This window comes from Corvus kubaryi, unplaced genomic scaffold (assembly GCF_017639235.1).
Source record: "Corvus kubaryi isolate FWS band 111438036 unplaced genomic scaffold, C.kubaryi_AGA036_p1.0 split3-73, whole genome shotgun sequence".
NCBI lineage: Eukaryota > Metazoa > Chordata > Aves > Passeriformes > Corvidae > Corvus > Corvus kubaryi.
The window spans coordinates 23,394,255-23,420,153 of NW_024582091.1; the positions used below are offsets into that span (position 1 = coordinate 23,394,255).

Consider the following 25,899-nt stretch of genomic DNA (forward strand, 5'->3'; position numbering starts at 1 on the left):
GTGTATGTCTTTGTTGTTTAGGTTTTTTAAGGGATAAAAATTCATTCATAATTTATTTTTAACAGGTAATTTGCTAGTGTGCATACACAGCAAATTCTTTTAGAAGCTGAATTTTCTTCTCTCAGAGGTGCAACAAATACAGTCAGTTTTGAACAGTGATCTATTATTCCTTGGGTTAAGGCAGAAAAAAAAAATATATCACTTTCAGGAAAAAAAGTATTTTTTTTATAAAGTAACACAGACACATTCCTATTTAAACTGATAGAACAGCTAAGCTAAAACATACTGCAAAACTATGTCGCATTACAGGAACTGAGAAAAATCCCCAAAAACCACTAAAATACACATCTACAATTTTCAACAACTTGGCCACTGTCAACAACTTTGCCAGTGAACAAAACAGTGCCATACTACAGATGGTTTTTGACTTCACATTTTACAACTTCAAATTCAAAAAATCCACTAACATTAACAGCTTCAAAGCTACCACCAGAGTCACCTGTTTCTTACCACCTTTCAAATTAAAGCTACACGAACTCTCCTCCCCTCCTGCCATGCTGAGGAAGGCTTGACGAGACAGAATGAAGGCATCTCCTCTACACATTTTCAACCACCCTTTTTATAATGTGCCCCAGCTCTAAAGTTAACAGAGCAAATTAAGCTACTAATGAGTAGTACCCTCATGTGGACAAACTTCTAATTTTATGCTAATTTATAAGAGGTATTAAATAGTTCTTATGAAACTAAAATTTAAGTTAAATAGGTCTTTTTTTATATACTGGGAAGCTAAGACTGACCAGATAGAACAGTCATCATCCTTGCTTTCTCCAGCGGGTAATAGGGAAATTAAACATCCACTACCTTCACAATTAGACTTGTTTTACCATCTGTATTCTTTCACAAATGAAAGAAAATTCACAAATTATTGCAGGAATCAGTGCAGAATCAGGCTAACAATACGTATTCCTGCTATTGGAATGACACTCTGCCTTAATGAAAATGAGGATTAAGGCTTCAAGAATCCAGTGCCAATTGCTCCAACACAAACTGCAAAGTCCTTGCAACAAAGGCTGACACCACGCGGCCGTTCCCCAGTGCAGCAGCTGCCGACACCGCTGCTGAAGCCAAACGCCTACTGAGGACAGAGAACGGGCTCGGCCAGCCCAACACAAATGAAAATCAAAACAAAGCAGACATCAGGACCAAAAGTCAGTGCTACAAAAAACTGCACGTCTACCCGTGACACTCCTGCAGTTACTCAAACCTGTTTTGTCAGGAACTGCAGGATTCAATCAGACTTGGGTTTATCCTAATTCCTAGACCATTTTCAAAATCTGGCTGTGTTTTCCCAAATTTCTTTATTTGAACTAATGCTGCAAAGAAATCGGGGCCTTTTCAACCTGTTACTATTAAAGTAAATTTAAAAGGTAGGTTATTTCCATAAACACCAAGTGACTTGCAAATGGATGAAAAAGTTTCCTGCAGACTTTTACTCAGTCCATTATCTGCATGTTAATTAGAGCAAACCAGTGCCATAGACTGGCCTAGCAAGCAGCACACTTGGCAACATTACCTATAATTCTATGTTTAGCAATTGCTACTGTTCCACTTTCTTGGTATATATACCCAAGACACAACTTTAGGAGTATTTGTAACTCTTAAAATAAATCCTTCATTTGAACTTGATCCTATTTCCCTTCCACAGTTCTGTCAGAAAGAACCTCAAACCTGAACAGTTTTAAAGGTTTTAAGTACTACTATTTCTACAACACGCAAAGCTAGAAAAAGGGGAAAGAGTGCTGGCAACTGTAATTTTTTTGTATTTTCTTCAAAATAGGTATACCATTTATTCTTCCAGTTATTCAGAAAGTCAGTCTAGTGGCTTTTCCTATACTACCATCTTCTGAATAAACCTGTATACTCACCTTGTTTTCCTGTGTAACAAGTATACTTGCACCCCCAGGCTTCAGTGGCACTTCTTCCATTGCTCCAAACACATCAGTCTCAACAGAGAAGGTCAGCTCTAAACCCAGATCACTGATGTCATTATCTAAAATCCACTGCAAGTTCTTTGCATACTCTGGATCAATAGATGCTACATCCTGATAATTTACAGGTATGCCTAGGAAAAAAAAACCCAGAGAGACAAAACTGCTCAAATAAATAGGATAAAGCAAAAAGAGTTCTAACTTAATACGTGGTAGAAGACTGCCCTCTAGAGAAAAACCAGAATAATGCAGTAATAGGAAAAGGGAAAAAGGGATGTACTGTTACTAACTACAGCAGAACTGCACTCACTCAGTTTTTAAAATACTACAGAATCAAGTTTCCTCCCTATGTTTTTCCTCCTAGTGAAGAAAATTACATACCACTCAGGAAAAAACACAGTTTTAGTTCACTAATGGATTTCAGTAAAAGCATCTACCCATTCTGAACATAAAATGTTAAATGTTTCCTACAAACTCTTAAAGTTCTCTACCTAACTTTAAGAAACCCAAACACTGTATTTCTCTATAACAGTATCTTTTCCCCCAGAGCATTACTTGCAGGAGGAGACGACCTCCCTGTACCCAGAAAACTCTATTACTCTTCAGTGTTCTTCTTTTGAACTGTCTTTGAAATGAGATCTATTATATAGTTAAAAACAATTATTACAGGAATTTTGTATTTCAAACTGAACTTGCAAATACTTTAGAAGCATGAAAAGGAGAGTTGCTAGAAGTCTGACTTTTATCCAGGTACAGAAATTGACTAATTACAAATCCCTTCCCAGACATGGCACTCAAGCACATTTGAGCAAATGGGCCCAGAACTACGTGACCTTAGTTTATGCAAGAGAGCTACCCTCTTCACTACCCAAGAAAGCAGACCTCGATTATTTTAACTCTGTCATGTTCGATATTTTAACTCTACCAAGACAGATACAATTACCTGGGAAACGGGGCAGGGGGTGAGGGTAGCAGTAGGTTTAGAGAAAAGCAAGTTATTGGTAAGTACTGTCTGCTTCACCGTGCAGTGCTGTAAGAGTGCCCATTAGTAGAAGCCTTAGCACACTATGGATTGTGGATGCAGTACCCCAGAGTAACACAAAATTCAAAGGTTAGCAGCCACTGCAAAACATCCAACTGTAAAAAATGTTAAGAGTATTTCCCTGGAAGAGCTGATGGTGTGTACACAAGCTGTAAGGCATTGCTTTTCAAATAAAATCAAGCAACACTCCAGTTTAAGAGAGGGGTAGGTAACTTACTAATTAAATATCACTGTCATCTCTCTGAAAACAAAAAAATCTAGTAGCTGTCTAGTAGTTTCCAGAGGACTTTCACTTTTGCCAACTAGCAAGCATATGGGCATTTGAAATATGAAATGTGGAAATAATGATGTCTCTGAGGGATATAAACAAAATGTGGGAAAAGAAGACTGAAAAGTAGGAATCAGAGACTCCTTTAGAGAAGAAACTTAACTGGAGTGTTGTGATAAGAGTACACTCATAGTCAGCATGTTGTGAGACCAAAGCACTAAGCTCAGTCATTTGGTTGACAGATATTTTACCAATAAACACACTCAATCAGGCAGTTATAAAAAAACTTCATCAGATTTATCAGGACAAAATTTGAATCCCACAAAATACTATGTATCTTTCTCTTGTATACCCTTAATGCCCCTGTAGTTTGAAAAGGAAGATAAATCTATCTTAGCATAATTGTGAGAAGCAGATATTTCTGTGCAACACAGAACTTAAAAGAGAAAGCTACAGGTAAGCTCTGAGACAAGCTCATTAATTATTCAAGGTTTTAAGGCCTCCAGTTCAAAATACACTGACCCAGAAATTAATTCTCACTTTTGTTTATGCCATTTCAAGGACTACTTTCTATTACAGAGTGGAATGTAAGAGTAGATAGAACAGTTACGAATTTATCCTCTATCTTGTCTTTGTAAGCTGGAAGTGGAAGTTTCCTTTTACAAACAGAAGAGTAATTGGATCCTTAAAGAAATACAATTTCTTAATTTCTGACTGTATTTCTCCCTGTGCTACATCTGGAATAGAGTGCAGCCTTAATAAACATGCAGACCTATGGCACAATGCTTGATTTCACAGCACACATGCAAAAAAGTCATGCACACTACATAGCTAACACCTTACAAAGCACATCAGTTGTGTATTAGCTGGGTTATCACTTAAGTTGATCTTTCCTTGCCTACCAGATATTGTTGCAGAAAGATCTCAATCCACCACAGTGGAAAAAGGTAATGCACCCACCTGAGTCTCAAAAAAATGTATGAACATTTGTTCATAAAGGTTTCAGCTTCAAATTAAGGCACTTTCACTTCTTATCTGTTGACTAAAAAGAGGAGTTCCTTTGAAAGAGATTCACACTGTTCCTCAGATACAGAAGGTCTTAGCACACAACTGGTGGTTGCAGTGCCGTCAACAGATGGCTATATTGTCACTGCAGAAAACAAGGATCTCAGTGCAAGGTGAGAAACCAAAGGAATGGAAACAGTCTCAGACTGCAAGAGATTTCATACTCCTTTACTTAAGGCCTGACAAGTAGCTGAAGGGAATTTCTGTGTCTGTAACCAGATAACTTGTATTTGGCATGAACAACAGTTAGCAAAAATAAAACCCCCTCAGGAGCATCCACTGCTACGCAACTCTGATTCCTTAAGCACGAAGATAGGAGATGCACAAAGCTGATGGAGAAGGCCTCAGAAAGGTTTAAATAAATCACAGTGACTGAGGCAGAAAAAGCATCTACTTTGAGAAGTGGAGGTGTAATTTTTCCAGTTCTCTGATAAGTAACAAGAAGTTATAAAGAATTGTGAACCTTTTGACCTTAAACAAGCTGAATGTGTATAAACCTCTAGAAAGTTCCAGGATGCCTGTAAAACAGCGTGACAAGACCTTATTAAGATCAGCTAGACCTTATTAACAGAGACTAATGACTGCTGCTTGGTTTGCAATAGTTATTCTAGCAAAGTGAAAAAAAAAGAAAAAAGTAAGTAACAGGTCATCTTGTCAATTCAGAAACCAACAAATCAGCATATCATCAGAAGTCAAAACCAGTAAGGAACCCAAAATCATTAGTAGTTATTTCTGAAAAAGGTGACGAGAACAACATTTGCTTGTTCTCAAGGTGACACTGAAGAGTAGAAAAGTAAGATTTTCTTTTTTGTGAATACATCACAAGGAAATTAGCCTGTGAGTGTTATTCTTAACAATGAAAAGCAGTGTGGCCAGCAGGTCAAAGAAGATGATTCTGCCCCTCTACTTCATACTCATGAGACCCCATCTGGAGTACTGCATCCAGCTCTGGGGCCCCAACATAAGAAGGACATAGACCTGTTGGAGCAAGTCCAGACAAGGCTACAGTGATGATCAAATGGCTGAAGCACCTCTCCTATGAAGACTGAAGGCTAAGACACTTGGAGTTGTTTCAGCCTGGAGAAGAGAAAGGTCCAGGGAGACCTTCAAGCAGCCTTCCAGTACCAGAAGAAGGTCTACAAAAGAGGTGGAGAGGGACTTCTTACACAGGCAAGTAGTGACAGGACAAAGGGGAATAGTTTTAATCTGAAAGAGAATAGATTTAGATTGGGTATTAGGAAGAACTTCTTTACTGCCAGGGTGATGAGGCACTGGAACAGGTTGCCCAGAGAAGTTGTGGATGCCCCATCCCTGGAAGTGTTCCAAGACCAAGCTGTAAAGGGCTTTGAGCAACCTGGTTTAGAGGAAGGTACTCCTGCCCAAAGTATCTAAGATCCCTTCAAACCCAAATCATTCACCATTCTTCTACTCACTTGCGATGTGAGAGGCCAAGCCTTAAATCAGCACCAAACTGTGCCATGCAATGATACTTCTACTTTAGAACCACTTTCCTGTGTGAAGATCAACAACTAGGAAATCCTGATGAAGCACTGCCAACATGGTGCTGCTGCAGACTGGCTGTGCTCCACTGGCTCTTGCCCAGCACAGTCCCTCTCCTGCCACAGAAAGCAGTACTGAGGGAGAGAAGTAAAATACGCTCCTCTTTGAAGAAGATCTTGACAAAGATGACTGAGCCTGCACCTTCAATGAACTGCAACAGTGTTCTCTGAACACTTTCAGGGAAGATAAACAATGAACTTGAAGTTAAGAGTTTATCTGTCCTGGACCCAGCAAACATCACAGGAAGATTGTAGGTAGACAAAATGATTACAGAAAACCATCAAGCTATCTTATACTTCCAAAGACGATTAGTGATTGAACACAAAGGAAATTCTGCATGCAACAGCAAATAAATTTATGTACTTGGAGGGATAACAAGAATGCACATGAAATCACATCTTCTTTCAAGAGAAGTTTTTTCATGACAATGTAGAAGAGAGGCATCTTGTTCAACAATCAAGAGGCACAAAGGTTCTTAAAGAAGAGCAGAGAAGAGCCCTAGACCACAGATACCACCAGCTAACAGAGGTTCTCCTCTACTAAAAAAGTAACATTTCCATAAAAACGTCTGTCCAATCATCTTGAATGCTACAGTAAAAGCATATGAGTTAACTTCTCTCATTAAGGAGACAGGATGAACCTGCATTAGCTCTGAAACCCTATTTCAGGAAATAAGTAGTATTTGTTGGAGCGGGTAGACAGAGAGGTTTTCAACAGCAGGGCTTCACCTTTTCAAAAACCATTACACAAGTGAAAAACTTCAGGTATAATCAAGAATGCCTGACAGATTTTTGCCAGAGTTCATAAACTTTCTCAACTTTGTCTTAAGTTAACTACAGAACAATCATTTCTCAAGAATGACACTACACAGAAGAAGAGATGAATTTCACAACTGTGATGCAAAGAATTGTTGTGACTCTCATGTACATAAAAAACTACCAAGACATTAATTTCCAAGGCTTTTTCACTTTTACCATACACACAAAAGTAAAAAAGGAAAAGGTTTACTACTCAGACAACTGTTACGACTAATAAACAGGATTTTAATAAAACCATACCAAGAATATGTTTGTAGAATGACCTTGTGAAGTAGATGTTCACCAGCTGCCTGTGATTCAGAGCCAGCCCCAGGATCTGGCCTGCGAAACGGAAGTAGTTCAAATGATCTGGATTTACAGAAGAGTTGCTGTTTGGCTGGAAAGTTGTTCCTATAAAACCAAAATATTATCATGCTCCATTACATTTTTTTTTAAATTAAGTTCTTATTTATCAAACACACTAAGCATCTGAAAACACTGCTAGAGTTTTTTTCTTGGGGTTTTGGAAGTCTGTTTAGGGTTTTTTGTTTACACAAAAAAGATGTCAGAAAGCAATGTCTTAGAATGTAATGACATCTTATTACAATGATACTGCTTAGCCACTCTCCAAGGCACTGTTCTGAAATAATTATCATCAACAAAAGGGTAATTATCAACTGCTTAATTTGGTCCTCCATCTTACTATATTGCTATATACACGTTTTATTCACTCTAACAGACTTTGCTTCTATCAGCTTGTGAACATGCTCAAAGGAAGGATGAGAATGTATCTACTTCCTTTCATCTGTCTCCAGCCAGATGCAGGCAGGAGACAGTCCAGTCCTGGTCTCCTTGGAGAAGACTACTTCAAACAGGCACACCTGAACCTCTCCTTTTAACTGTCATGAAATAATCTGTGCCTGTACTGTTGACCCTTGCCACTTCCAAGACTTTGTAAGGTAGAAAACAAAACATTTATCACTCATGATGATGTGAAATCTTTTATTTATAAAGACTTGCTTTATATGAAGAACCCAAAAGACAAAAAGTCAAATACAAAGGAGGCCTGTGGAGATCAACATCCGGGTTTACAATAAAAATGAGCTGATTGAATTTATGGATTTCTAAAAGGAGATGAAGGAATACCTCCACATTTCCCTTGCAGATGTGGAAGAAAGGAAAGCACTTTATATACTCCTCTCAGTGTTATGTCCTTTGACTACCAGGCAGAAACAGCATGGCCTCATTAAAACCAACAACTTGCTCTCCTCTTACAGAGGAGAAGGAAACTTCAAAGCAAGAGAAATATTTCACCTATTGTTATAAAAGTGTACAATGAATAGATGATTTCTCTATATATGAGATCAATTCTGTCAGTCCTGCTTTTCAAAAGTAACAATCTTATATTCTGAACCCAGTTAAGTGACCTTTGTTTTTTGGATTACAAAAATGCTTTTATAAAAAATGACACCCTAAATTTAGGAAAAAAAAAAAGGCAAAGACATACCATCAGCTGACTGGGTAAATAAGGCATAATCTGGGTTAACTATTTCATTGGATAAGATATCAAACCATTCACGCACCACACCCTGTCCCTGCATGTCAAAAGAATGAAACATATTAGTACACAAAACTTTCACTGCATAGTTATGCTGAGTAACCACATATTTCTTTTAAAGGAATTTTAAAGTAGGGTTTAGTTCAAAACCACGCTTGTGAATGAGAATTATTATTTCCACATGAAAATGCTATAAAAGAAAACCATGCAGTTTTACCCACCATGCCTTCTTCTCCATGAAATCTCACAGCAATCCCCTGCTTTAGTTTTGCACAGTTTGCTTTAGACACAACTTCACAGCTACTCCTAAAAATAGAATCTAAATACAAAATACCAATTAATTTTTTCATCTTCATTCATTATCTTTCCAAGATACACTAATACCATATGGAACACAATACCTCTGTGAACCAGAAGTATGTCATTTTCATTGACAGGCCTGTGCACCATGTCTGAATCTGGCTGCCCGGCATGCAGATGTTCATAGAACCATTCACAGCGATCTTTAAATGGCTACAAAACAAGGTGCAAACCATATTATACACATGCATTCCCCTGAATAATTCCTCTCCTGTAAGCAAATGGTTATGCATAGTTCTCAGTTAATTTTTGACATGTGCAGAGTTACCCCAATATGCTATACAGTATTTTGGCAAGAGAAAAGGACCAGACATGCCTTTGAGTGCTTGCTGAAGTTGGGTCTGCAGAAAGACTGGACCACCAGCTATCCAGAAATAGCTATCAAAGTTTTCCATAGAAGAGAAAACCAGCACAAAACTTCTTACAGTTCGGGGGGGCATGAAGGAACGTGGATAAGAAATAAGTCACTGGCTTCCGTAAAACTACTGATAATCAATCACAGCTGAGCACAGAAACACAAGTGATATGAACCAGCCCTAGCTGTAGTTACGTTCATTGGCAATATAAAACACCCCAAAGGAACCAGAAACCTTACAAAGCAATTCCTAGGTGAGAAGGTTCTAACTTGAGTCAGTGTTTATATTGATATTTTGCAGCTCTTTTGAGACAGGTATGACACAAGTATGGCCTTTCTCATCCCCTGCAATTCACAGCACGTACATGAGTTGATCTAACAAACAGGGTATCATTTCTTGGGGGTCTCCTCATTACTCATGAGTTTCAAAAACACCTGTGGGAACCCAGAGTGCAGAGAATATTTCCCTGCCTGTTTTGAAGGGTTTTACCCCCCTGAACAACACTGTTTTTGACCTCCGTCCTCGGAAAAAACTGCCTACTATTAGAAAATAATTAGAAACTACACTGGTGTAAATTAGGCGATAGACTACTATGTAAGATTGTCACAGGGTGAAAAATTTAGAGGTTTTGGGTTTGTTAATGTATTAAATAGATAAAAGCAAAAAACATCAAAATGGAGGATTGTTGTTGTTCTCCAAACCTTCTTCTTCTACTACTCCGTATTCTGCAGTAAAAGTAGTTTGGGATGATTGGACAAAGAATTCCACAGTTCCTGGCTGTGTTACTAAATAATTGGTAGAAAAGTAAAAATAACGTACGTTTTTAGTAACCATTGGCTGATTTACCTTTAAAAAGGCCGTTTAATCTTGATAACTCCGCCTTCTCCTGTACTCTCTGCTTTGTGCTGTGTCTGGGTCATGCTAGTGACTCTGTTTCTCTGATAAGACTTAATAAACAACTATCTAGAAGCAGCAAAGGCTGAGAGTCCCGTTTGTCTCTGGAACTCCTGGCAAGGACTTTAAAAGATCTCTCCCATCAGGAGAGATTTGATTACGGCATGATCAGTGTCAAGTGGTGCCCCGTGTGAGGACATTACAACAAAAATGACATCATTTCAACAAAAGAATGAATAAACAATACACCTACACCATGTCCCAAAAATGAAACTGGATTAATAAAAACAATTTATCTTTAAAAGCACTGTATGGTTTACAACTAAGGAAATAAAGCTTTAGGAACAGACAAGACAACATAATGTTTCATTAAAGGAGCTGCCACTAACTACGACCAAATCAAGTAATAGTGATGTATTTATCCTCTGGTTTGTCTCAAAATTTAAGTCATTTAGGGGAAAAGTACAGCATTTTAAAGCTCAGTCTAATAGATGTGCATATATAGATTTAAAAATAGAAATTTCCCTCTTTAACTGAAAGTTGGACTTGTAAGACATCAAACATTGGTTATCTCAGATGGACTCACCCATGTATTTTAAAGAATTATTATACAGAAATCTGGCTGCCATGTCTTTTTAACATGATCTTTCAACATCACAGATTCAGAAGCACTAGAGGCCATGTTTAGTTCTTACATCCTCCCCAAATGGATTTTCTTTAAATACTATTTTTAAACAAAACATCTTTTGTATTCACAGAAGTTGTAACTAAGCACCTCCTGACATTTACCTGAGCTTTTATGATATGCATAAATCTGGACATTAGTTCAGGACACTCCAGAAGAAAATGAAAGTGATCAAAAATTATTTTGGGATTTCTGAAAGAAAAATAGGTTAGAAGCCTGTTAGAGATTTAATAATAACGCTTCGTGATGCAAAAAGTCTACATAAAGAACAATGCAATTAACCATATAGAGAAGTTTCAACAGATTCTTCTATTTTATAATTTCTTCCTAACTCTTGTTTCCAAACAACTTATACTACCTCATCTGTTAAACATGGGAGGACTAGAAGCAGCTCCTCACACAGAAGTTATAAACCTGACAGTCCCAGAAAAACTCTGGAAACAGCCAACTGTACAGAGATGGTTTAGACTCCTTTACGTTGTCACACATTTGAGGAAGAATGGAAGTTTTCATCTACCTTAAAAGGGAAGGCTTTACTTGAAACAAGTATAAGGAAAGAATCCATTCAACAAATTACTCTGTTGCTCTGTGAAATAGATTTTGTTCACAAATCTTACAAATAGATCACTTAAATATGTAGAAAAGCTCATTTAAGTCTGAGCTCTGAATCATTAATCTACACTCCCTTGAGTTCAGCAAGACCATTAAATTGCATATTGTTCATATATCACAGCAACAATCTAAAAATACAACTCAGTAAGAAGAAAAAAATTAATTATTGCTGGGGAGGAACAGAGGGGTGGATTACAATGTCCATATTTGTTGAAGCTTACCGGTTAACAAAACACTTAAGGACATCATCATGTTTACAAACAAATTCTATAAAACGAGGTGACGTCATCCTGTTCAAAAATCGTAAGATGTTTTCGATTAGTGCAACCAAAAAAAATCTGAATTACATAAATTGTTACTTTTTTTTAATAAAGTATTACACAAATAGAAACTGACATTGTTTAACTAGTCATCATGAAACTAAATATTCAACAGCATTAAGATCTCATAACAAACTAATAGAAAAGACAAAAATATCAATAATCAATCATATTCCAGAACATCCACAGAGAACTATGCCCCAGACAAATATTACTGGCCAACTTGAAAGCTTTTATTCCACTCAGTTTGGCAAAGAAAGAAATAACCCCTATGGTGACTAGGAATAACCAAGTTGTCATGTAGTAGGACCCTTGCTTCTAGATTCCTCAGCGAGCTTGTAATACCATCATACCTGCCTAATCTTCTATTCACAAGGGCCAAAGCCACAAATACAATCCACAGCAGTCTTGGACAGACTAGGACCTCAGTTACAGTGGTCACACTTATTTCCTTTTTAAACCAGACCTCAATGATATTAAGTTTACCTAAGTTGAACTGCATGTTCCACACAAAACTACGTTTGTCAACCTGGGACAAGATTCCAGGTGAGCCTTACTTTGAGACTGAACTCCCCTTTCTATATATAATATAATCAAATAAGTTTTGCCCCACCCATCACTTTCATACACTAAGTTAATTCGCTTTTCTTTTTTTCTTCTGAGTTTATAGCTCTTCCTGTTGGATAATCACATTAAATTCAGGGTTAATTTCACATTAAAAACAAACAGCAAATACAGCTAAGTTTCAAAATATCAAAATCCTACTACCTAGAAGTATACGAAATGATTACAAAGAGCCATGAGACATTCAATACAAAGTCTGCCCCAGTGCAGCTACATTCATAGGCAGCAGCACTATGGGAAATTTGCAGTGCTGTTTGGTGCCTTCAGAACCAGAAAAAAAAAAAACCATTCAAATAACTGAACTAGTGAAAGCAATAAACAGCATAGCCTTGACTATCACTAACACAATGTCATCAGCACCAACATTCTTCCAAGTAAGTATGAATGCTCTTAAAATGGTAGTAGTTTGGGTAAGAAGAACGAATCCTCTCCTTACCCCTGAGGCATCTGACAGGAGCAGCACATATAGAAGGCTTGAATGACAGCACTCAGCCTGTTTGCTGTCATGGAGATAACATCCTGACAATCAGCACAAGCTTCCTGCTTCCCAGCAACATCGTATGTTTTTAACTCGACAGCATCAGTGGACAACTCTTTTCTTCCCTCAGCTCCTGCAGTGGCAAAAGAAGGTGTGGGAGTAGCATCCTGGTGATCTGGTCCTTTTTGCTTCAATAAAATAGAAGTAATGTTGGCAGAGTCCCTTTTGTTTTTCATCAGCTCCGTGGCTATCAGAACAAGCCATTCATCCAGAGAATGCCAGAGTAGTTCCAGTGGCTGCAATAAACACGTGAAAAAACAGACAAAAAGGAACATGCTGACATTAGATAATATTAATAATGTGATAATCCTCTTAAGGCAAACAAATATCATGCACATTTTAAAGTTTTAAATGATCCGTTAGAGGTCATGTTAGAGATAAGAGGCAAATACACCCAAAAAATTCTGCATTTGTAGCCAAACAGCACAAAGAAAAAATTTCATATAGAAGGAAAATAATCAAGCAGCAGATGGAAGAAAGATAAACTAATTTATAAAGAACTACAGAAGAACTATAGAACTGAACTATAGAACAGAGTTTGGCTTCACAGTGGTCACACAGCACGCTACTGCCTGACCACTGCAGCCACGCAGAGAAACAGTAACACCCAGGTTGAGTTTCTGGAGTAAGAGAGTGTCAGTTCTTTTAGAAGAACCTGGTCAAAGGAACTTCCTCTACGAAGGACATGGAGGAAATCCCAGACAACATCACTGAGATTCAGCTTCATGCACATGTCTAGTAAGAATGTGCTTTATGCATAATCTGAGCTCATGCAGCGCATTCTGACAGTACCTCAGATGTTTCAGAGTAAGGGGCACTAACATTCAGCTTTATGAAATAGAAACAAGTATCAGCAGAATCACATATCAAATTTTAAGGCTATACATTTTATTTAACAAAGACACTCTTTATTCACTACCACCTGCTTAAAACCAATATAATTGAAATCCGATACAGTTCCATCATTACACATTTACTCTGAGGTGCAGGCCTACTACAGAGGAGAAAAAGGGATAAGACCTGTGGCTTTCTCATGAGCATAAAAAAACCCACAAGGGCTAACTGTGTTGTCCCTTAATGGTGTTTAGGGGCTTGTTTCACAAGCCTACAGCCTAGTGAGCAGAGCAATATGAATCCTACAGGGAGGTAATCGACTCAAGTACTTCACAGCATTCCAAGAGTAAGAGTGAACTTTTAAATGCATTCCTTTTTCCATATATCACTCACTGTTGCATCAACATTTTTCACTGATGAAAACATTCAAAGACTTAGCAAACCCTGCAAGTTATATTCTCATATTCTCAGGTTGCTTTTGAAAATAAAGAGCCGCTTACAGCATGCTGTACCAGAAGTTTACACTATCTGGAGCACTGTCAGTGCACGCTCTCAATACACAATAAATTACTTCCCATAAGAGCTGTGCATTTAAAAAAACTGCTGAAATTCACCATTTAAAAATTTACCACTATGCTTCCATTTTTTCCATTAAAGAGTGTGGGGGAAAGCCCGCTTGATCTCTAATACTGGTAGGCTTTGCTCAATATTTTGCATGTCACTCACTTAATCCTTGTGCTCCTAGTGACCACACATTTCTCTAGATGGTGATCTGAACACCTCCAGCAGAGGTAGCATTTTCTATATAATTGTCTGCCATACAGGACCAAGTTATCCTCCCTCCAAGACCCACCTGGCAGACCTTTACCATAAAACATAATGTAAAAAAGCTTTCTAATGGAAAATAGGATTAATTGGATACACAGAAGAATTAAAATGCAGCTGTACTCAACCTTAACTCACAAGAAACTAGGTCATTATTTACTAGAGTACTAAAATATACTTTTCTTCCCCCAAACTTTTCAATGTTTAGCTTGCCAGACACCATTTCCCCCAATATCTTGTGATTTATCTTTTACTTCCCAAAGACTCAGCAGAACTTTTCCACCCAATTTGTTTTTCCAAAGCTAGTTCTTCACAGCTTCTGATCATAAACTCATTTAAAAGTCTAGTCAAGCATAGCAATTTTAACATTTCATTTTCTTTCTTTCTAGTCCAACTTCAGGATATAAAACACTTCTAAATATTTCCCATCACCTCCATATCCATGACTGTCAGCATTTTATGTTGGCATCCATGACCAGACCTTTTCAAGTGGCATATGGACATATTCAATCAAACCACTAGCAATGCTTTTTTCAAACTACTAGTCAGCATTCTTCAGTCAGTTCTTACCATGAACCTCATATTAAACAAAGACATCCACTCAAACTTCAGTCATATTTCCCAGCACGGAAAAGTTTCTCTGGAATTATACAGCGGCGTCTGATTGAGTACCAAGCCTTTACAGCTGCACACCTTACCTCCCAAATGCAAGAATTTACCTATGCAATGCTTTCCTCTTTACTCATCTAGAAAGCAAGACCAGTAACCAAATCCATATTCAAACTGCAACACTGGAGCAAAATCTTTTGCCAGATGCCAGATAGCTTTTTAAGAGAGAGGGTGCAGGAGATCACTAATCCATGAAGTGACTTTGTCACAGCAGAGAAGTTACCTCAATTCTAGAAAAGAACAGTATCTGAAACAAGGAAAAAACATTTAAGCACTTCCCAACCTTGTTCAATTACAGAGAAATTTTGCAGCACATTTCCCTGAGATCACACTGAAAAGCAATTGGAAGAGCAATGCATGGAAAAGTAATGAATGTAAACCTCGTCAAGATTACTACCCAGAGTTTCTCAGCTTGTTTCAAGCTTGGGATACAAAATTCAACGATTCTTTTGTATCTTACAGGATCAGTACAAGAATGTGTATCATTAGCTAGTGCTTCCACTTTAAAACATCTGGATAGGCCTGAATCACATACAGGGAATTCCACTAAAGCACAGACAGCCCTGTGATTTTCTTGACCTTGTCAAGCAATAACATTCCTCAGTAGCCTCAGATCAAGAATACTCACATTTTTAATCCCTTCCCAGCTACAACACAGTGACGACTTTTCAAAATATGTTCAATCAGTACACAGATACAGAAAAATTTAACAAAGCATTAAGAAAAGTCAAGTCTTTTTTACCTCCTCCCAAAAGGTGAAAGAGACCATCACAAGCACATTTTCAAAGAAAGGACAAAAAAGCTGAAGGAAAGGTAGGAATAAGAGAGAACTGGAAGTCACCCAATTCACTCAGCACTATTATCTAATCTCCCACTACCCAGTCACTGTAAATTCAGGGAAGAACAGACTAAACCAACCACAACTGTACATTAACTTAGAATTGCCAGACCTGTGTGCCCATTCCCAAACAATCGTAAGTTCTCATCAGCAGCATATACTTCTGAGTTTGAAATTTAAAACAATCTTTAAAGTACAGTGGGCACAACAGTGGCCCTACTGCAGGGCTGCCTCACTCATAAAACTTCTAAATAAATCACAATGATTGCAATAATAATTTTTAAATCATCCTGAAACTTTTGTTTTGTTAGGAAATGCAACAGTAGTACACATTTTGCTTATTTAATAAAAACATACATGTTGTTTTCACACAAGTAAGAATCACTGATATTTTCTGGGACAACTGTGGCAGTTGTTTAATATAAGTTTAGTGCACAAGACTTAAATCCACAGTAAATTAAGAAAAAATTCTTTTATTATACAAAGCAGTTTGGGCACACAGATAAGTGATTCTACTGAAATACCACTTCCTTTGCAAATTGCAATTGAATGTTTTTGCTTATTTTATATTGCGTTCTGAAATTATGTGGAGCTGAAAAGCAGGAAACCTTCCCTTTTTTTCCCTTTTTGGGGTTAGTAGCAGAATACCTCCCTAAAGATAGTTCTTGTGTGAAGTGTGTCAACATCTGCTTGTTATTTAATCTTAGACCAATTTTCATTAAAACTGTTAGATAGTGCTGCCTTTAATAAAATAATTCTTGTGATTTGGGTAGGACTATGTTTCTTCAAAACAGAATTCTGGTTAAACCCACATTATGCCAATCTTGCCCTATTTTGGTGAACAACTCCAAAGGACAATTATTACATTGCACACTGTACAATGCATTACATTTTGCACACAGTATTTTTCAGACTCAAGCACTAGTTTTATATTCATTATATAAATCAATTTGTTCTTAAAACTATTTTGCTGCCAGAAGAACAAACATTTGTGCTTGAAGTTTTTTTTAACAGCCTAATGCTTTTCGTCTTTCCAAGAGTAGAAATTTAAACAAAAACTGAGATACTTCACTAAATAAACTGGAATTAAGAGTATCATCTTTCACAATCTTACCAATACAGCTCTGTCTTAAAAGCCCTTAGAAGTAACCTAATGAACATATATCATCAAATAATTGCAGTTATTTCAAAATACTGTTTTCACAACACAGTGGAAGAAATGCAAAGGTAAAGAAAAATACTCAAGTAATTACTGGCATCTAAGTTTCTTGATATAAGCTGTGCTGTGTAAGAGTATGGAGTAAGATGGGAGAAGAAAGACTACCCTGCAGCTCTTATTTATTAGGTGTTCTGAAAAGTATGGCAGTTGTATATTCAGTGAAGACTGGCACACAGGAAACTGGGACTTCTTTACAAAAAGGCAATCTATGACTTTCTACAGAGGGATTCCTTAACAAACAAACATAAAAAATCCAAACACCTTCAGGAATTAAACTTCTAAATGGCAACCACCTAAAGCATGTGTTTGAAAGCAGCTATAAATCAATAACCTTGCAAGGGTAGTAGTGAGCTGATGTGTTTCAAAGTACATAATAATAAAATCCAAGAACAACTTGGGAAAAGATTTCATGATCATAGTGAAAACAACAAACAGATCAAGAATTCAATTGTTTCATTGTCTTGTGAAGCTGGATAAAGCTTGTTGATCAGAACTCCCAGTGAATCTCCAACTACTATTTTGAAATTACATTAATATACCATATTTTGAGATTACTACACTCTTAACAGAAATAAAATTTACCGAAGTCACCTGGGTAACTAAACCTTCAACATCTAATAAACAATCTATTAAATAAGAAATAAACAGAAATCATAACATGAGATGTGCATCAGTGGGTAAATTAGTTCAGTGGGAAAAAATAATACAGAAGGAGAGAGGTAGGTTTAACTTAAGAAGGGATAGGGACATCAACCAAACTTACTTCCTGTTCATGAGATGTCTGATTAATGAATGCATGCTTTGTGAAATTCATCTCTTTAACGTCTATCTTCCTAACAACATCATATACTTTTCTGACCTTGAACACCTGACTTCTTGGAGTTTTATTTCCATTGTAGCCCATGTCATTTCCATTACTGGGGGAGGATGGGCCAATGCGAAAGACATGGCAAAATATCCTCACGATCCTTAAGAGACTCTTCATTTGAGCTTCATAATTACTTGACAAGCTGGGGGAAAAAAATGGAATGTTTAAGTTTCTTTTCCTAGATGAAACAATTTAGTATAATAAGGAGTAAGCAATCTAATGGTAGGGTCTGATACACATGCTGAAACAAACCGCTAAACTTCAAACCCTATTGAATTTGAACTTTCATTTCCTGCACCAGCCCCAGAAGTCAAATATAAGCATTAGGATTTTACTAACATGTACATGTAATTTTAACTAGAAGTAAGAACAGCAAATTCCAGATCTTTCAAAATACTTCCCTTTTTTTTAATGCACTTCTTATGAACCCCTGGGAGGAAATTCAACTTACTACAGTAAGAATCTCAGTGCATGAAGCAAATTGGGATACCCAGATGAAAATGTTTTTCAGCCAAGAAAAGAGAGCATCCAAAGGTAAAATCATACCGACTGATCAGATATGCTGCCACAGCCCATCCTCACCAGCTATTATTCTAAATGCCCATAACTGCCTTAACCAGACAAGGGATCAGGATGGCAAGGATGCCATTATTTCTATTCAAGAAAAATGTAATCTAAAAGATACTAAACAAAACCACAATGTTATTTATTTATCCAACAAATATACTAAAAGTTTTAAGTGTCCTTAATTGAACTGGCAAACACTGAACTCTCTACCAAAACAGTGCAGAATATGAGATACTCATGACTTTATGCACAAGCAAAACACTCTCCACTAAATTCAACTTGGTTTTTTTTCTTAAACCCCAAGTAGTAAGAATTCTTCTGTCTTGAATGCATAACAAACTGCAAGAAATTAACTTTTTTTCTACGAAAACCTACTAACTTATAAATATTATAGAAACGAGCACATACTTAATTCTATCCCTAAAGTACTTGCAACTTAAAAGCATGATTCCTAGCCAGAAGATCAGTAAACACCAGAAAACTGACATCTTATAGGGTGCTGTAAACCTTTGTTGCAATTAAGAATCTGTTAATTCACAAACCAGAAACATAATCAGTTGTAACAGCTAGAGTAGCTTTATTATGATCTCATTCACCCTATGTCATCAGCAAATGACCTATTTGTTTTCAGCACTGCATTTTAATGACTGTCAGTGACTTGTTAACTTTAAAAAGCAATGTACTAAGAATTTTACCAAACTAACATACAAAGTAAGACTTTCTTGTGACAATTATACTTTAACCAGGTAAGTTTTCAGTCAATCAGTGTAAGAAAGGAACAGAATGAGTAAACAGTGCTACAATAGGAACATTAAGTTTTAACCAGGTAAAGAAAATCCCCTGACTGGCAGTCTGCAACTGTTACCAGAAGCTCTGGACACAGCTAAAAATTAGCATTTGTAAAATGTTAGCTTATATACCAAAAGAATCTATGAATACAAGAAGCTAACTCAAGAATCTAACTTAACTATTGAAAAAGAAAAAAAAAACCTAACATTTCAGCTGAGGTTTATCATGTCTCAGCAGCGGTGTTTTCGTGGTGAGATTTCCTGGTCTCCAGGATAAGGACCCACATATACAGAAAAACCTTAGAGAGCTTGTAAAAGTTTCCTGAAACTTCTACTGGCATGTTTGTAAACACTCAGCTAGGCCTAACTTGCACCAGCAAGACCAAATCATGTCACATTTCAATTATTTTTTTGGAAAAAATAAATACATGATGAAGATAATTCTAACTGAAACAGGGTCCTTGCTCATACTCACGGCAAAATCTTCAGGCAGAAGCTTAGTGGCACTCCTGGATACTTGTTAAAAGCATTACAAGAAACAATTTTAGACACTTTTGAACTAAACAACAGACAAACCCAAATGCAATGGGTTGTGGGTTAGTAGCCAGGAAACTAACAGGAATGATATTAGTTTAGCCATGCAAGAACATCATTACTGGAGGTTTTCATGTACAAAGTACATTTTACATACTTTTGTTGGAAGAAGGAGAGAGAGGAAAGAGGCCCAAGCTCAGAATATTCACCAATATTCTGTACTCACCAATTCTGTATTCACCAATATTAAGTACTACCTTAATCCTCCTTCTCTTTATAACAAAGCAACTGAAAAATATTTCTTGAAGTAGAAATTCACTGTTTCTGCCAGGAAACAGAGTTGGAGAGAAGAGTGACACAGTTTTTGCGAAACTGTTTCTGTGAAGCTGTCTTGGAATTGTTTTCTTTTTCTGTCATTTCTGTTGTGACATACTACAAAGTACCAAAGAGAAGTGGACCAGTAAGAGTCCACAGGACACTCCAAGTACTGGCATCCCTAGAAATGAGTCCTCACCCAATGTAATGCAACCCCTTCAATCTCCTTCCATCTGCCTTCAGCCTCCACTAGCCCACCCATGTACAGCAGTACAGGAGCACACAGCGGCTCAAACGCAGAGACAGTGCAGGCACAGAGCTAATGCTTCTGCATACTGAGGGAGCACTGCTCAAATCTGATGAGCAGTAACACTAATAAATCAAATCTAAACAACAATCACTTTCATTTGCCTCTGAAGATACTGAAACAGAAACAAATGCTACCTTGTATGATGTAATCCTGCTACCACAACTTCCAATAACATCCCTGTACAGAGCAAGTTTGAAACCCTTTCCTGCACAGTGGTTTTACACTTTATCACAATTTATTTGTGGGAGATCTACTGGCTCTAAGGAAGTCTGGAGACAAAAAGGAATGTGTTACAAGTTAAGCTGATACACGCTGAAGCTCAGCAACAGCTAAAATTCTTCAAAAAGTTATCTTTGCAGAAACAAAATTTCTTTAATGTCTGCACACCTTAACCCCAAACGTTTAAAGGGTTTCAGACCTTTATACTAATTCACCAAAGCGAACACCCTCCAGAATAAGACTTATTAATGGTGTAATGAATTTCCTACCATCATCCAGGAGTTCTGACCTGCTAGCTACAAGCTCCATTCAAATGTAACATGACTGACAGGGAAGAAAAGAAAGGCACCTAGGAATAAGAATACACTATTTATTTTCCATCTCACTGATGGGCTCCTTGCACCCAGTCAAAAAGAAGCTCCCCAAGTCATAATCCTCTACAACCTAATGCTGACAGGTTTGGTTTCTCTGATTACAGAACACTCTTAAACCTCTCTTTTCCAAACGTCATCCAAAACATGTTAGTAAGGAACTTCACTCATGTTTTCAGACTCTTGACTCTTCCAGTAAAGATTTTCTTAGCTTCTAGTAAAGCATAAAGGTTACACCAAAACCTCTTAGCTTTTGAAAACAGTAAAATGTTACTGGAGTTCCAAAAAAGACAAGGTGTTCTGCACAAACTCCCTCAAACAGATGCCACAAAAACTAGGAAAACATACCATTTGCTTGCCTATATCATGCATCTCCCCAAGTAACTGCTGCCTGTGCTGCTGAGATAGCACACTGGGAGATTAAATTTTTTATCTCATATGTATTAGTAGCCATGGAAGGCAACCAGAGCCAGCAAACATGAGACAAGTGTCTGAAGTTACAAAACTCTCCTCAACCATACTAAGGAAACATGTAGAAGAGTAAAAATGTGGAAGGGAAGAAAAAGTGAGAAGGGTGAAGAAAAAGAAAGAACTATTTGATATTGTCTAAAAAGCTTCCCTTCCTAGGGCTGACATAGCCAAACTAATCATACAAAAAAAAACGCTTCTCTGCAACTCAAGCTTCTAGGTGTCAGCAGCTATACAAGGACACCAACTTTTTCTCTTCAAGTCTTTGTGAAGACAGTAATCTAAACAGACATTATCATATAAATCAGATTTGAGATCCATCTACTCCAGCATGTGCTGAGCATCAGATAGTCTGGACTATTAAAACTCTTAAGTGGCACTAACTACCAGGTAGTTTTTCAACTTGTGACCTCACACTTACCTAAGCAATTTGTGACCATTTGTTGTAGCAACTTCAGCAAGACTTGTCAGGATTTTAAGATACTGGCTTTCACTCTGCTGAGACAAGTGTTCCAGAACTTGCCGCAACTGAAGGATTAAAACAAAAGCAATTGCATAGTGTCAAGGAGCATCAGATCAACCACAATTTATCAATTATGTAGAACACTATCACCCAAGTATTAATATCTAGCAATAATAATGTACATCTCTACTGTACAACCTCTAAGCTAACCTCAGTTAAGGCTTCATTATGATTTACAAAGATTACTGCAAAGGTTACACATCCTAGTGTTGATGCATGTACTGCAGTGTATTTAACATTACAGATTGCTACAAACACTTAAACCTGTATTCAGAAGAACAACCTATGACATTTAAAATATGAGTCCTGACTGTGGTAACGCATACCCAGTTTCCTTATCACTTCCAGAGAATATAAACTGGTGATTATCCAAGACTGAGCAAACAGCTCAGACTTGGCCATAAAAAAACCATTTTCAGTACATGATTACACTTCGACAATGAAGCAGAACTATACCACGTATTATCTAACACATTTTTCATGCCTTCTCATTAAGATCTTGTTTTTGCTCACACCTCCACCATTACTCAGACAGATGAAAAATTTATTTTTCTCACTTATTTTCTTCAATTCTACAATATACAAAAGGTCTTTTTGTTTCATTGTTTTAGTTCTCTCTCTTTTAATTTAAATCATCTATAGCATCTCCCCTTGTATCTAACATACACTTCGAGAATTCTCACCTGTGTCATTTTCCTCTATAAAACTCAACCTGTCTCAGAAATTTAAACAGTTTCTACACAGACTTGGAAATCCTTAATGTTATAGAGGAAGTAATGGAGTTACAGAGAAAATGAAAATGTCAAGAATCAAGAAAACTAAATTAAGTGAATTGCCAGCCAACACATTACTAAATCATCTTTTTTTTTACAGTCTGTAAGGTTGTTTGCAGTCATTTTAAAACAAATAATGTATTAAAAACCCACAGCGAGCTATTTGGAAGGGGAAAGAAGTACCCCATGCTTCCTTTCCCCTACACAATCAAGAAACAAAAATTTTTTCCTTGCTTTTTCTTTGCTTTAGATTGTACTACCCTACAATAATAAAAGAAGCAAGCTATAAGAGAACCATTTAAAAAGAAACAGAGTAGTTTCATCTACAGAAATAATAATCAAATGAAATTGTGGATGCAATCTTTTACACTCTAATTGTACATGGCATCTTCATACAGATGAGTGTTCATACTACAAATTTTTAGGTTAATTCTGGATGATTCAGCCTCAAGACACATCCTAGAATGGATGTCTGAAGGTAACAACTAAATAAAGGAAAATAGGCCCTGTTAAACAAAGTAATTAGATATATAGAATGCTCTAAGTATGCTCTACCAGCACCTTTGTACTGAAGCTTGCAATGTCTGCTCTTTCAACTGTCGAGATCACTTTGCCAAACGTGCAAAGTTAGAACACTAAATGAAAACAGATCCTACACTTAATTCCAAATTCTTGTGTTTACAATTATTTGAAGACTGTACATTTTCCATGAGGAAAGAAAGATACCTAGTGGTCAACTGCTGTGGCACTGACAGTCAACTGCCACTCATAGTAAGCACTCAGCTCTCCACCACACACAGACAGATCCCTGGCTATAAAACACATCATCCCGTATTACCATGTTTTCCCGCAGATCTTCATTCTGTGTCATTTGAATTATTGTCTGGAAAAGTCGAGGATGGTACTGTATTAAGACTTCACAAGTCTCTCCATAACCACCCTAAGAAAACATTTTCATTAAAGAAACATTAGAATTGAGAGTTAGACTATTACAGGCAATAAAATCTATTGAGGATTACAGTATTTTTTAATGCTGAATGCAGAAATCGTATTCTAAAATAAATTGAAACTCAAAAATGTAGCAAAGTTAGGTATCCCAAAACTTGTGGGAGAAGACAGAATCAAATTTTTTGAGTACACTGGCTCACATATATCCACTCCTGTTTTTCTGGTTTCGGAAACATTTTCCTACTTAACAAACTAAAGTTACAGCTGCACAACACTTCAACAAGCAATTACCAAAGATTAAAAAGAGGGCAGTATCTCACTTCTCCTCCTCTTGCTGACATGTACTTAATTACACCCAGAATCTAATCTTTCAAAACAAACATTTTCTAAAGGTTCATAAGACACATATCTGACTTGCTACAGGAAGAAATATGATAAACCCATGAAAGGGCGATTTAACTTCAAAATCAATACACAAGTATGATTCCACTTGTGCCTTAGACTAACTTCACACCCTTCTGAGAAAAAAATGTTTTCTGGAAAAAACGGAACTTGATTTTGTGGCTTATTTGTATCAAATCTTATTTAACACAGTTGCATTTTTAAGCAGACACGGAAGACCTGAATATGCATCAGCTTCTACTCTGGAAAGGTGACCATATAATGTATCAACTGCTGCAACTCCAGCAACTCCTCTTTGAATGACAGTTGACATTACCTCAGTGATAACCACACTTTAAAAAGATTAATTTGTTTCTGGTACCAAGAAATTAAGTATTAAAAATAAACCCACCCAGAATCAGTAAGAAATAAAAGTCAAATCTTCCAGAACAAGGCAATGTTGGCAAGAAGTATATGAATCTATAATTTCAGTCTTCTAAAAATATGTATCGACTTTGAAAAACAAACCTGTAAGCACAGAATAAGACCCTCGGTATAAAAAGAAAGAAAACATTATTGTTTTCTCCATTCTTACTTGGCATCATGAACTTGTACACTGCATGATCTCGAACACAGTAAGATCATCACTACAAAACAAACACCAGGTGTCACTACTCACGCCTAAAAAAAGTTAACGGAAGTTTTATGTGTAAAGAGGTGCCCTAGGGATTGCAAAACTGGAGACTGAAGCAGAAACTCAAAACATTAATCATAAAAAATAAGAACTGTACCACTAAGTACACACTGGTACAGAATCACAGAATCATTTAGGTTGGAAAAATACCTTTAAGATCATCAAGTCCAAACATCAGCTTAGCACTACCCCTATGTATGCTACTAAACCATGTCCTCAACTGCCATAACCACAATTTTTTGAACACTTTCAGGGATGGAGACTCCACCACTTGCCTGGGCAGTCTTTTCCAATGCTTTACAACCCTTTCCATGAAAAAATTATTCCTAATATCTAATCTAAACCTCTCTTGCCATATACCGTCTTACAGGTCTGTGGCTGCAGAAAACCTTGGAACTGATCAGACTCCACGTGGCTTTACGTAATGATAAAGTCATTCCGTCATAACAAAGAAAAAAAAAAAATCTGAGTTTCACAATCAAGTCAGCAGTGAGATTGTACAGTGATCTGGCACTCCTCAGTAACCAGAGCTGAGGACTTACTTGGTTTGTTATATCCCAAAAGAAATACCATAAGTAACCTAACCTAATCAAGGTCTTCCACAGACAGTCTATGGAATAAGGCTGTCAAAATTAAACATTCCAAAAATATCCCACAGGTACTGGAGACAGCATTCTTGCACATACACACAACTATTTCAAGTCTTAGGCACATAAGGACACCTCAAGAAATTAAATAACTTGAGGTTGAAATAATCTGAAAATACACAAAAAAAGATTAGAAAATTTCAACTTTATCCTGACAAACTAATGATATGCATCAAGGTAGTGTCATGTCCAGTCAGTCCAGTGATTTGGTTTTTTCAGCTTCCAGTTCAGATTTCTAGTCTGATTACCAGCAGAGGTTCAAAAGCTTCCATTCATTTGTGTTATTTACACACTGACCTTCAACTGATCCGACAGAAAAAAGCTTAAGTGTTCACAAATCAAAAAAAGTCACTTCAGCAAGCAGTACAAGCAGTACTTGGTAGCAAACAAGACAGACTGTGTTGCAGTTGAAAATGCTGTGTTAGTTGAAAACATGTAAGA

The 25,899-nt window shown here is 37.0% G+C and overlaps 1 protein-coding gene across 6 annotated transcripts in view; it reads right to left on the minus strand.

The window, feature by feature from the left end:
* HACE1 (HECT domain and ankyrin repeat containing E3 ubiquitin protein ligase 1) overlaps positions 1-25,899 on the minus strand; it is a 50,587-nt gene that overhangs the window by 11,037 nt on the left and 13,651 nt on the right. For 4 of the 6 annotated variants that reach the window (XM_042016733.1, XM_042016736.1, XM_042016737.1 and 1 more), the window contains 11 exons: positions 23,627-23,728; positions 21,914-22,020; positions 17,816-18,062; positions 12,566-12,903; positions 11,407-11,475; positions 10,678-10,765; positions 8,680-8,791; positions 8,500-8,597; positions 8,228-8,315; positions 6,982-7,131; positions 1,926-2,122 (listed from right to left, as the gene is read on the minus strand). In XM_042016733.1, coding sequence (XP_041872667.1) covers positions 1,926-2,122; positions 6,982-7,131; positions 8,228-8,315; positions 8,500-8,597; positions 8,680-8,791; positions 10,678-10,765; positions 11,407-11,475; positions 12,566-12,903; positions 17,816-18,062; positions 21,914-22,020; positions 23,627-23,728 — 1,596 coding nt within the window. The remainder of the gene's footprint in view (positions 1-1,925; positions 2,123-6,981; positions 7,132-8,227; positions 8,316-8,499; positions 8,598-8,679; positions 8,792-10,677; positions 10,766-11,406; positions 11,476-12,565; positions 12,904-17,815; positions 18,063-21,913; positions 22,021-23,626; positions 23,729-25,899) is intronic. The other 2 variants (XM_042016734.1, XM_042016738.1) reach the window with 2 other exon arrangements.